Below are 12,124 nucleotides of genomic sequence, written 5' to 3'. Positions count from 1 at the left end.
CATGTGTTCTCTCTCTCTCAAATAAATAAATAAAATCTTTAAAAAAAAAAAAAAAAAAAAATGAGAAACAACCCAATTAAGAAAAAAACCCACAAAAAAACAAAAAATAAAAAAACCCATAAAGGGTACTAGAGAGTATTTTTCAGGAAAAGGAATACAAATGACCAAGAAACACATGAAATATACTCAATCTGACTCATAATTATAAATACACAAATTAAAATGATGAGATGGGTCATTTTTATTACCATTACTGGAAAAAAAAAAAGAGAATTTTTTAGACTCCAGAACTGGCGATGGTGAATGAGAATAGGCAGTCTCATAGATAATGGGTGGGAGTACATACTGATCCAACCAAAGGGCTGCATAAAGAGATAGTGGTATATACACATAATGGAATAGTATATTAGTATATAACCTTTAAAAATAATTTCAGTCTTATTTGCATTGGCAGGAATGTTCTCCAACATATATTATGTAAACAAAGCAAAGCATAGAACAGGGGATATTATATTATCTTTTGGGGTTTAATTAAAAAGGAAATATATGTGTGTGATACATACCCATATACACATAGACTGTACATTTATGCATATACATATTTATTACATATGCACAGATAGGCTTTATGTTTTATAAACTTATGATGTTTTAAGACACTCATGTCTTTCTTTTTTTAAAAAATGTTATCAATGGGGGCACCGATTAAGCGTATGCCTTCAGCTCAGGGAATGATCCCAAGGTCCTGGGATCAACCCACATCAGGCTCCTTGTTCAGCAAGGAGTCTGCTTCTCCCTCTGCCTGCCACTCCCCCTTCTTATGCTCTCTCTCTTTCTCTGACAAATAAATAAAATATTTTAAAAAATATTATCAAGAACTATCTAGGTAGCAGGATAATAGGTTGCTTTAATTTTATTTTTTCTAAATTATATATATATATATACACACACACACACATATATACACACATATATATATATATTACATTCTCCTTTGTGCTATTTTCATATTACACTGCTGTTATAGAAAAATAGGGCAAAATACAATTTTTAAAAATTTACAGAGGTTACATATGCTTACTTAAATGATCCAGAAGTAATAAGTAGAGTCCTGCCATATGGGATAGTGTGTTCTCTGTGATGTTCCCAGAAGCTGTCCAATGCAGTGGGCCAGCTCCACTAAACCCTCACCCCCATTCTCAAATAGATAACTACTCTTAAACTTGGGTGTATAGCCTACCAGAATTTTTTCTATCTTATATGTATAAACAGATAGCTAAGGGTCTTTGTAAGTAATTATGGGATCATTTTGCAATTTACTTTTTCTCTTAGTAATAAATCACTGTCATCTTTCTGTTCTGAACACTGAGATCCAAGTCATTATTTTTAATAAATACATGGTCTCCTACAGAATGGCCTTCCATATTTTATCAGTCTCTACTGATGGAATTTAGGTTGTTTCTGATCTTTCTACACAAATAATGCTGCAAGAAATTACGGCATGGATTTAAAAAAAAATTGTTTGCTTTTAGGTATCTGATTAAAGAAATACATAATTCCTAGTTTAAGTATTTGGTGAATTATAAAAGTTGAGATTTCATTAGCTTTGTCAGGCATAAGAGGTCTTACTTCTATAAACTTGTGAAGTGATTTTGGACAAACTGACCCACCTAAAAGCTAAGAAAATATAATTCACCAAATTACTTAGTGTCCTGAAAATGTGAGTATTTCCCTGAGGTGCCAAAATTATTCAACAAGAAGAGCACACTCCTCTTGCTAAATAACACCAGCTTTTCAGGACACATCGTCAAACATGGACCAGAACTTTTCAGTTTTAGCCCCATATACCCTGCGTTTCAGCTTCCTCAGAATATGCAAATAAGTCCAGCACTCTTCTTATCAAGGCCTTGGCCTGGGCTGCTTCCCTTTCAGGAGAGAAAATCAGTTTACCTCTCTGCCCTGAGGGACTTTATCTTTCAAGGTCCCAACAGCCACTGAAGGACCCCTCAACCCCACCCTGATTAATCACTTCTTAGTTCAATGCTCCCAACACCCTCTGGCTTACTACCCTGTGGGCACTGATTTAATAAATTACACTTATTTATGTATATGCACATGTACGTGTGTACAAGGTTGGAAAATTCTTGAGGATAAGTGTAGATGATTTTTACAACTTTGTATCTCTTACCTATAGAGTAAGTACTAAATAGTAATGACTACAACTTTTCCTTTGAGAAAAATATTTTAAATGAATACACTAAAAAACTGTTTTTACTGATTAAATTAGTAAATGTTAACAAAAGTTATATCTCATAGACTGCCGATGGGTTATTTGGCAATCTGTATCTAAAACTTTGAATATACATACAACTCTTTCCACTTCAAAGAATTCATCTTCAGGAAGTGATCACGAGTATTTCCAAAGCTTTACATTTAAGGTTCCTAGGCACAATATTTTTTATAAGAAAAAAATGGAAATGATTTCCATGTTTATCAATAACTGAAGTAAGGATAATACATAAAATGGATTGCAGCTATAAAAATATTTCATGACATGGAAAAATATTGTCTATTCAGTGGGAAAAAAATTAACTCTCTGAAGTAATGAGTCCAAATGACTATGTACAGTAAGATCTATTTAATTAAAATAGAAGAAATGAAATTGAAAGTAAAGAGACCAACATAGCAGCAGAGCTCTCTCCGGGTGGTGGATTTATGGATGACCCTTTTGTTCTTTGTGCTGGAAGAATCTCTTTCTGATACATATACTATCTATTTTGCCTTTTTTTTAAATTAAAGATTTTATGTATTTTTTTGAGAGAGGAAGTGCATGGGCACATGAGCAGGGGGAGGAGCAGAGGGGGAGGGAGAGGGAGGAGAAAGAATCTCGAGCAGACTCCATGCTGAGCGTGGAGCCCAACTTGGGGCTCCATCTCATGACCCTGAGATCATGACCTGAGCCTAAACCAAGATTTGGATGCTTCACCAATTGAGCCACACAGGTGCCCCTATTTTGCCTTTTACAGAATAAAACCTACCAAACATATTTGTGGAATAAATAAATCCATATTATCTTTCTTTGGCCATATAAAAATCTGAGATCTATATCAACAATTTACTTTTTTTTCCCCCCTAGAAAATGCTGGCGTGCAAGGCTGCAGAGTTTCATTTTGAACTTTTTCCTATGGAATCAATATAGACTATCAATGTTCTAGGGAACAGGGACTCTGTAGATTTCCTACTCTGCGGGCTCAGCACATAAATGTTCAGAGCTGAATGTGGGAGGTTAGTTACGCAGATGAAATAAGAACAACACACTGTGTAAGTCAAGAGGCTGTAAAGAAAATCAGAAAGTGAGAAAAAGACAGTTCTCATATTCTTATGTTGTTCTCCCCAGGTAAGTCCCTTAAGTAAATGCTCATGGTGTCTGCCCTTGGTTTCCTCACACATAAAAGAAATGACTGAAAATTCTGAATATACAGTTTTGGAATGTCAAGTGGAGGTTAAGATGTAAACTGTGGAGTCCCACCCGTGATAACATAGTACAGAAATTGTAAAGGCTTCTGATAAAAAGTAAGTGACTACGGTGACATGTTAGGGAAAAAAAATATGCGAGACTATTTTTAAAGAGATTAATCTGAATCAGTACATGCACAAATACTGACACTGGGAATGGGCTGCACTATAAATACAGATATTTCTTCAACACAGACCTACATACGTGCATAGTCCCTCTCCACAACTTTCAGACTCTACGGAGAGTGCTTGACACAAAGTAGGAACTGGACAAATTATTTCTTTCCCTTTTCTATTCCAACTGCCCACTTCCCTGGAATGAATTAGAGAGTTCCATACTGAAAAGTAACCCATGCAGAGGGAAAACCTGTAAGTCTTCCACCGTATTTGTTTATACAACCACACACTGCCTACTTTCTAAGCTCAAGTATGCAGAACATGGTGTAATTCATCTGCTGGTGCTCCTAAAGACATACTGTAGGTTTTTCCTGTCTCTATTCTTATCCACTTAACCAGCCCCACAGCATCCCACCCAGCCTCTTTTTTATGCTTTTATATCAGCTACAGTATGTTCTGGCTTCTAATATAGGCTTTCTTTTTAAATGAAAAGCAGAAGAAGAGGAGGAGGAAGGAGTCTTTATTCTGGATTTGGTAACTGAAAAAACCCTCATGGTTCACATCTCTTCTTGAATCTGCAATCGGGTTGTTAAAGCTGAGGATCAGAGAACATCTGCCCTCCAGAGATGCAAGCATTATTAAAAACAAAAAAAAAACCACACACAAAATAACCCCAAATTCCCCAAACAAAACTGTGATGTGTCCCAGCATGCTACAGAAATTATATCTGTATCGAGAGTACACATACTTGTGTGCACACATGTCTGAGCCTTGCTATGTCATATACTGTAATGATGAGTACTTCACAAGAATGCTATGAGGGAGGTAGTAGGAGCATCTTCACTTTTTAGGCCTGGGAATGAAGGTGTGAGAGGTTGTCACTGTCCCGAGGTCACCCAGGCAGGAGTAGAGAGTTAGAATTTGCATCCTTGGTTAATTTGACATAATCACTCGGTTTCCTTAGGGTTCAACAGACTGAGAATACAGAAGATCTTAATCTTCTTTTAATGTTCTTGGCTTAACTGATGGTTATAAAAAGTTAGTATGTTTGGGTATAAGCAAAATCCTATGACTTGGTCCAGGTTTTGATTTCTCCCATTGATTACCTTAGTAAAACCAAAGGGAGTCTTCTGTGGATGGATGACTGGGACTTTTTTGTGAAATTGAACTCGCTAGTGGATTTGGAAGAAAATCCAGCCGTGTTGATGTCTGAGTTCAATTTAAAATTTTTAAGGATACCAAATGATATCTATGGGTTCCATTTTACTTACGTCTTTTCTCCCTTTAGATGACAGTGTAAGGAAATCCTTCACAAACATATTTGTAAACATTGATAAACCATATAAAATTACAGTATTTTAAAAGAAGAAAGAACCTTAAAGATAATCCAGTCTTGCCCTTTCATTTCTTCCTAGGAAATCTGAAGTTACTATCTATCCTTGATTTCTTCAAGGCTACAAGGATTGGCAGCGCTGGTAGGAATAGACTTTTTTTTTTAACCATTGGTGAAATATTTTATAATCCTATAATTTAGGACTTTTGTACTCAGATGTTTAACTTACCTCCAAATCCATCAGGCACATATGTTTTAAGAACAATATTGCAGAAAATTGTTGGCAGTGATAATGGTTTATTTCCCTCGTTTCGAAGGGAAATGTGTCGATAGCCTGCTTGGAGGCCATCCAGCGGAAGAATCCTCTGGCCTATCAGCCTGTTGTTGTCATCATACACTGCTATTCTCAAGACTGCCAGGTCAGGGAGGATTACCTGCAAACAAAGAATGGTACCTTTCATGGGTATTTTGGAAAGCAGCTCCCAAGAGCCCTGATTCTGGGAATCTGAACCACATCCACACCATTCTTCAATGTGCCTTTATGGTGAAAGTGGCCCATGATCGATTTGCATTCCTAAAGTATACTGTCCAAGCTGCAGTGTTCAAGCCATTGAGAAAGCAATCGAATAGGCTTCCTGGAAATCATCTCCTTGAAAATTTTAGATGAAAGGGATGTGAAAGATTACTGGTCCAACCCTTGTCATCTTTGCCCATCCCCATGCATATAATGGACAAACAAAAGGAGACCCCGAGAGATCAAGTGACTTTCCTTAGTCTCTGAGATCGGGACAGCTGGGCCTGGAATTGGGGCTCTTGCCTTTGAATCCTGTGGTCTGCCTCCTACCTGGGCTGCTTCTGATATCTAGCTCGGCCTGTTTTTAAGAATATGGAAAGTATCTTTGAAGGTACTTTGTGTATAAAGGAAAATGTATAGAGAAATTTGGATTCTCCCTTTTTCTTGCACTCCTCAGTTTTTAATCTATTTTTGGGATATTAAATACAGTGAGATGGGGCAGCTAGAAACATTAACTTATACCCAAGACATCTACCCTTGCCATCTTCAAAAGGAATAAATGGACATAAAATCTGAGCTCAGGCAGCAGAATCCTAATTCAGATATAAAATAGCAACAGGACACAAGAAAATCCAATGTTTTAAATCAGAAATGACTTCTCATTGGCTAAGAACAACCAAGACATCTTGGCTAATTTGAGTACTGTATCTAAGGCTAGACAATGGATCGGTTGCCTAGCTATGTCTAGAGATTATAATTTAATCCAATTTTGTGATGATGAAGAGGAGAAATCAAGTTAAAATTCATCCAATTTCATTTACTCTATTGTTTCTCATATGGTAAAAGGGGGCTTGCCTTGTGAATTAGTGCAAAGAACAAAAATATTAAAAACAAGAGAGAATAAAAAGTGAAAGTACTTGGTACCAATGAAAAGCAATTTAACTTCCGAAGAACAGTGAAGGATGCAGAACTGGCATCTTGTTTCTGGGGCCAGTAATACTATATGTAAAAACCAACTTTGATGTCTCCTTACTCATCAAAAACAAAGAACATCTGAAGTCAACTTTCTGAATTTTTAGAAATGTGTCTAGGGATTATTCGTTCCGCCAAGGAACACTGGCCACACTGACAACAGATCCAGTTATAACAAACTATAAAAAACCTGGGGGAAGAAAAAAGGCCCATGACAGCTATGCATGCAATTTACACCACACTCTGTAGGAGAAAAAGTCACAGTGGGGGTTGCATGGAAATAATGGTGTTCACATGACGGGGAGAGCCTGAATCTCACAATGGCTCGTTTCATTGAACTACTGATCTTCTGTAATCTGGTTTCTGTAAATCAGTTAGCCTATTCTGAAACTGCTAATCCTCATTTTTGTTAAGAAGCCAATGATCTGTGTTGCAGGACATATACATGGAGCAGAAACACCGGAAACCCGGTGCTTAAAGAAGCAGCAAGAAGCTGTTCTGGTTCGGATAACAGAGCAAGGGAGAGAGAAAAAACAGCTCTTCTTAGATACAGCACTACCAATGCATGGATTTTTCAATACATCTTACACTGACAAAAGAGAAAGGGAAAAAATGATTACAAGATTAAACACTGAATCGTTACACAGTATGACTGTGATTGGTCTGGGGATCAAGGTACAATAGTAGGAACCCCCCAAAACCCAAAATAGCACATGAAGCACAAACTGTGGGGGTGGCAACAGGTACCACACTTTCTAGAGGCACAGGACAATCCAAACTGACCTATTTAAGGACATACACTGGCCTTAGTTTTGGGTGCACCATCCTACCTGATCTCTTGGCTAGGGGAGCATTGCAAGTTACCACCTGCTGCCAAGGCAGAAAAGAACTCTCCAGTGTATGAGGATGTCCACCAGTGAGGGCACATTCTAAGGAGACTGCCCACCTGGAACTTGAGCATTGCCACACAGAAGGTGGGCTCCTTGGAAGAGGAAAGGAGAGCCAAAAGGACCAGAACAGACAGAAGTAACAATCATATGATATCTATAGAACTTTCCATTGGAAGCAGAGAAAAAGAAGATATTTGGGGTTGCATAACTGCCCCTATATCATGTAGTGTCTATGTAGTTTATGCACTAAAGTGTAGCCCCTAAGTTAGCACACGTTGAAAGTGCCCTACCTTCCGAAAAACAAATGATTCTTCATTGTAAACTGGATTGAGTCCGTTGTTCATCACCATGCGAGTTCGGAATTCCTTACGTATGGTGTCGGTGGGCAACCCATACATATCCACTTCTACGTATGTACCAATTTTCTTATCTGATAAAAACTGACCTGATATGACCTGCAGCAACACAGAAACAGGGTGAGAGAGAAGTCATGTCTGTGTAATTATCAAGAGCAATGAATAATCCAGAAGTAAGAAATCTTTTTTTTTTATTATATATTAATCACCATACATTACATCATTAGTTTTTGATGTAGTGTTCCATGATTCATTGTTTGTGTATAACACCCAGTGCTCCATGCAGTACGTGCCCTCCTTAATACCCATCACCAGGCTAACCCATTCCCCTAACCCCCTTCCCTCTAGAACCCTCAGTTTGTTTCTCAGAGTCTGTAGTCTCTCATGGTTCGTCTCCCCCTCCGATTTCCCCCCCTTCATTCAGAAGTAAGAAATCTTCTGTTCATCTTTAGAAAATTTAATTACCTATGGAAATAATGTATTCATTCCTTACTAAAGTAAAACATTATTGAGCAACTACCCTATGCAAAAAAAAACCCCAAACTGCTCAAGACAGAGGTTCTGATGTTGAGAACTGTCTATAAAAAAAAGAAGAAAAAAAAATGATGAATCCTATAATACAAAGAAATAATGTCCACAGCAGTTTAATTCCACCTCAGTGCCCAGATCTATGAAACAAAGTGATGGGTTCAAATATGTCCTAAGATCCCATCAGAGCTCTGAAATTCTGCCCTCCCATACTTTACTGAATTCTTTTATAAGTCTTGGAAAGAGACTCACTGAAGAAAAAAGTAATGCTAAAAATTGCCTGTTGCCTGTTATCCTTTACCAATATTGACAATGGTCGGTGGTATATATTTGTAAAGACCATTAAATTCCATCTATTATAAAGCCATGGACAGACTATTTTTCATGTACTTTCCAAAGGACTATAGCCATTTTGCAGGGTTTTTTTTTTTTCTGTATTATTGAATAGATCATACTTTTGAAAGTTTTTTGAGATAAAATTTGACATACAATAAACTGTACGTTTTAGAGTGTACATAAGGTCAGTTTTGACATACATGCACATCTGTGAAACTGTCATAGTTTTCACTTTTCCAGAATGTCATGTAGTTGGAACCATACAATATATAGTCTTTTCATTTGCTTCTTTCACTTAGTAATATGCACGTAAGTTTCCTCTATGCGTTTTCATGACTTGCTAGCTCATTTCTTGTCAGCACTGAATAATATCCCACTTTCTGGATGTGCCACTGTTAATGTATCCAGTCACCTAATGGAGGACATCTTGGTTGTACAATTTTTGGCAATTACGAATAAAGCTGCTACGAACATCTCTGTGTAGGTTTTTGTGTGGATTTAAGTTTTCTATTCATTTGGGTAAATACCAAGGAGCATGACTGCTGAATTACAGGATAAGAGCATGCTTCCGAAGGGGCTGCACCATTTTCCATTCCCACCAGCAATGAATGAGAGTTCCTATTGCTCCAAGTACTTTTTTGATCTGGTGTCTTTTGCTAAAAGTAGCTAATAAAACTATTAGCTATTTATTATTAGTGGATAAAACTATGTACCACTAGTGAATAAAATGTATCTCTTAAGAAAAAAAGGGGGAATCACAAAGTTGAGAGTAACACATGGATCTTATAACCTGACATTAAATATTTTAATGTGATTTCTTAAGGCTTCGCCAGGACCATCTGCACACACATTTTTACAATTCTGTGACAAGCAGGGGACTTACCTGCACTGAGCAAGTGGCTGCAATAACCCCATCGACAGGAGTTTCAGAGAAGGGATCGAATGTTCGATCGGGCCGTCTCATGAAATCTGGTTTGAGGAGGTATCTGGTGGGACAAAAGCATAGGAAGAGTTTATTAGCTGTGTTTATAATGACTAAAACACTCATGCTTCAGGACACTAAGTACTTCCTTTTCCCCATCTCTAATTTAGGAGCTAGGCTTTTAGGAAGAGGATTCTAAGGATTGAAGAAACTATTCCTTTCCTATGGATAATCTTGAAGAGAAGCAGGAAAGAAGGAATGTTTTTAGGATTCCAGGCTCAGTGACATCTAGAGCTTCCTGATACTATTATATTCTCTTGAACTTTTTTATGCCATGGACCTCTTTAGATACTTACTCAGATATGCACAAAATAAAATACAAAGAATAACAATGAAAAACCAATTACATGAGTTCTACTTGTTAAAATATGGAGAGCACATGATATTCTACTTTATTGTGTTTTAATTACTGCATTGAATTATGAGATATGATGCCAAGTTGATAACTATAATTTCAAAGTACTGATATGCATAAAAATATTTTGTGAGATCTATAACAGTATTAATGATATGAAAATATCTGTGATTTACATTGGTGTCAGAGTCACAGGTACTGTTACTATTACTGTGGATTGTTGTCTATGTTCACAGTCAAAAGAACCATGAAATATCAGTTAGAGGGAGGTGAACTTAAAGATGTAATTATTTCTCTATTTCTACCCAGTGTAATTAGGCAAGAAAATGAAATAAAAGGTATTTAGATGGAAAGAAAGAAGTAAAACTTCTCTTCAGAGATGACATGATCTTGTATATAGAATCTACTTAAGGAATCTACCTAAGGAGTCTACCAAAAAATGATCAGAGGGGAGCCTGGGTGGCTCAGTCGGCTGAGTGTCCGACTCTTGGTTTTGGCTCAGGTCATGATCTTATGGGTCATGAGAATGAACTCACACTGGGCTCCATGCTCAGTGGGGAGTCTGCTTGAAGACTCTCTCTCTCTGCCCCTCCCCCCACTCACGCTCTCTTTCTAAAATCCTTCTAAAATCTAAAGAATAAATCTTTAAAAAAAACTGATCAGAACTAATAAATGAATTCAGCAAGGCTGTAGGATACAAAACCAATATACAAAAATCAACTGTATTTCTAAATACCAGCAATGAACAATCCAGAAATGAAATTAAGAAGATTCCATTTACCATAGCACCAAAAAGAATAAAATACTTAGGAATATATTTAACGAAATAAGTGCATGTACTTTGAAAGCTACAAGACACTGTTGAAAAATATTAAAGAATATCTAAGTACATGGAAAGACATCTTGTGTTCATGGATCAGAAGACTTAATATGGTTAAGATGGCACTATTCACCAAACTGATATACAGATTCAATCCCTATCCAGAGCCCAACTGGCTTCTTTAGAAATGGACAAGCTGATCCTAAAACTCAAGGACCAAGAATAGCCAAAACACCCTTGAACAAGAAAAACAAAGTTGAAAGTCTCGTAATTCTCAATTTCAAAACTTCTACGAAGCAACTGGGAGTCCAGAAATAAATTCATGTATCTATGCTCAGTTGGTTTTTGACAAGGATGCCAAGATTATTCAGAGGGGAAGAATATTCTTTTAAACAAATGTTGCTAGGACAACTGTAATGGCCACATGCAAAAGAAGAAAATTGGTCCCTTCCCTCACTTCATATACAAACATTAACTCAAGATGGACCAAAGACTTAAATTAAGAGCCAAAATGATTAAATTCTTAGAAGAAAAAGGATAAATCTTCATGACTTGGTAATGGGTCTCAGACATAACATCAAAAGCATAAGCAACAAGAGGAAAAAAAAAGATAAAGCTGGCCTTATCATAAAAACTTTTGCACTTCAATGCATACTATTAAGACAGTGAAAACACAAGCCACAGAATGGGAGTAGATATTTGCAAATCATATACTATGCGATAAGAGGTTTGTGTCTACAATATGTCAAAAACAAACAACCCAGTTAAAAAATGGGCAAGTGATCCAAATACACGTTTCTCCAAATAAGAGAAACAAATGGCCAATAAGGACATGAAAAGATGCTTGGTATCATTAGTTATCAGAGAAATGCAAATCCAAATCACAGTGAGATGTCACTACACACACATTAGGATGGCTATAGTAAAAAAGTCAGAAAACAGTAAGGGTCGACAGGGATGTAGGAAAATTGGAACCCTCATACATTGTTGGTGGGAATGTGAAATGACACAGTGCATTGGAAGACAGTCTGGCAGTTCCTCAAACAGTTAAACAGAGTTGTCATGTGACCCCACAATTCCACTCTTAGTATATACCCAAGAAAAATGAAAATATACCTACACAAAAACTTACATGTGAATGTTAGAGTGGCATTATTCATAATAACCAAAAGATGGAAACAATCCAAATGCCTATCAACAGATGAATGGATATATAATATGTGGCATACTCATACAATGGGAAATTACTCAATAGAAAGAAATGAAGTACTGATATGTGCTACAACATAAATCTTGAAAGCATAATGCTAAGTGAAAGAAGCCAGTCACAAAAGACCACATACTACATGAATCCATTTCTATAAAATGTGCGGTATATACAAATATGGAGAGACAAAGAATAGAT

The 12,124-nt window shown here is 36.8% G+C and overlaps 1 protein-coding gene across 7 annotated transcripts in view; it reads right to left on the bottom strand.

Moving 5' to 3' along the window:
* Window positions 1-12,124, bottom strand: part of PLCB4 (phospholipase C beta 4) — a 407,515-nt gene that overhangs the window by 43,261 nt on the left and 352,130 nt on the right. For all 7 annotated transcript variants that reach the window (XM_032419441.1, XM_032419443.1, XM_032419444.1 and 4 more), the window contains 3 exons: window positions 9,446-9,548; window positions 7,633-7,797; window positions 5,196-5,400 (listed from right to left, as the gene is read on the bottom strand). In XM_032419441.1, coding sequence (XP_032275332.1) covers window positions 5,196-5,400; window positions 7,633-7,797; window positions 9,446-9,548 — 473 coding nt within the window. The remainder of the gene's footprint in view (window positions 1-5,195; window positions 5,401-7,632; window positions 7,798-9,445; window positions 9,549-12,124) is intronic.

This window comes from Phoca vitulina, unplaced genomic scaffold (assembly GCF_004348235.1).
Source record: "Phoca vitulina isolate PV1807 unplaced genomic scaffold, GSC_HSeal_1.0 scaffold22, whole genome shotgun sequence".
Taxonomy (NCBI): Eukaryota; Metazoa; Chordata; class Mammalia; order Carnivora; family Phocidae; genus Phoca; species Phoca vitulina.
The sequence above is the reverse complement of the archived record's forward strand: the minus strand, read 5'-3'. Positions and strand labels throughout refer to the sequence as shown.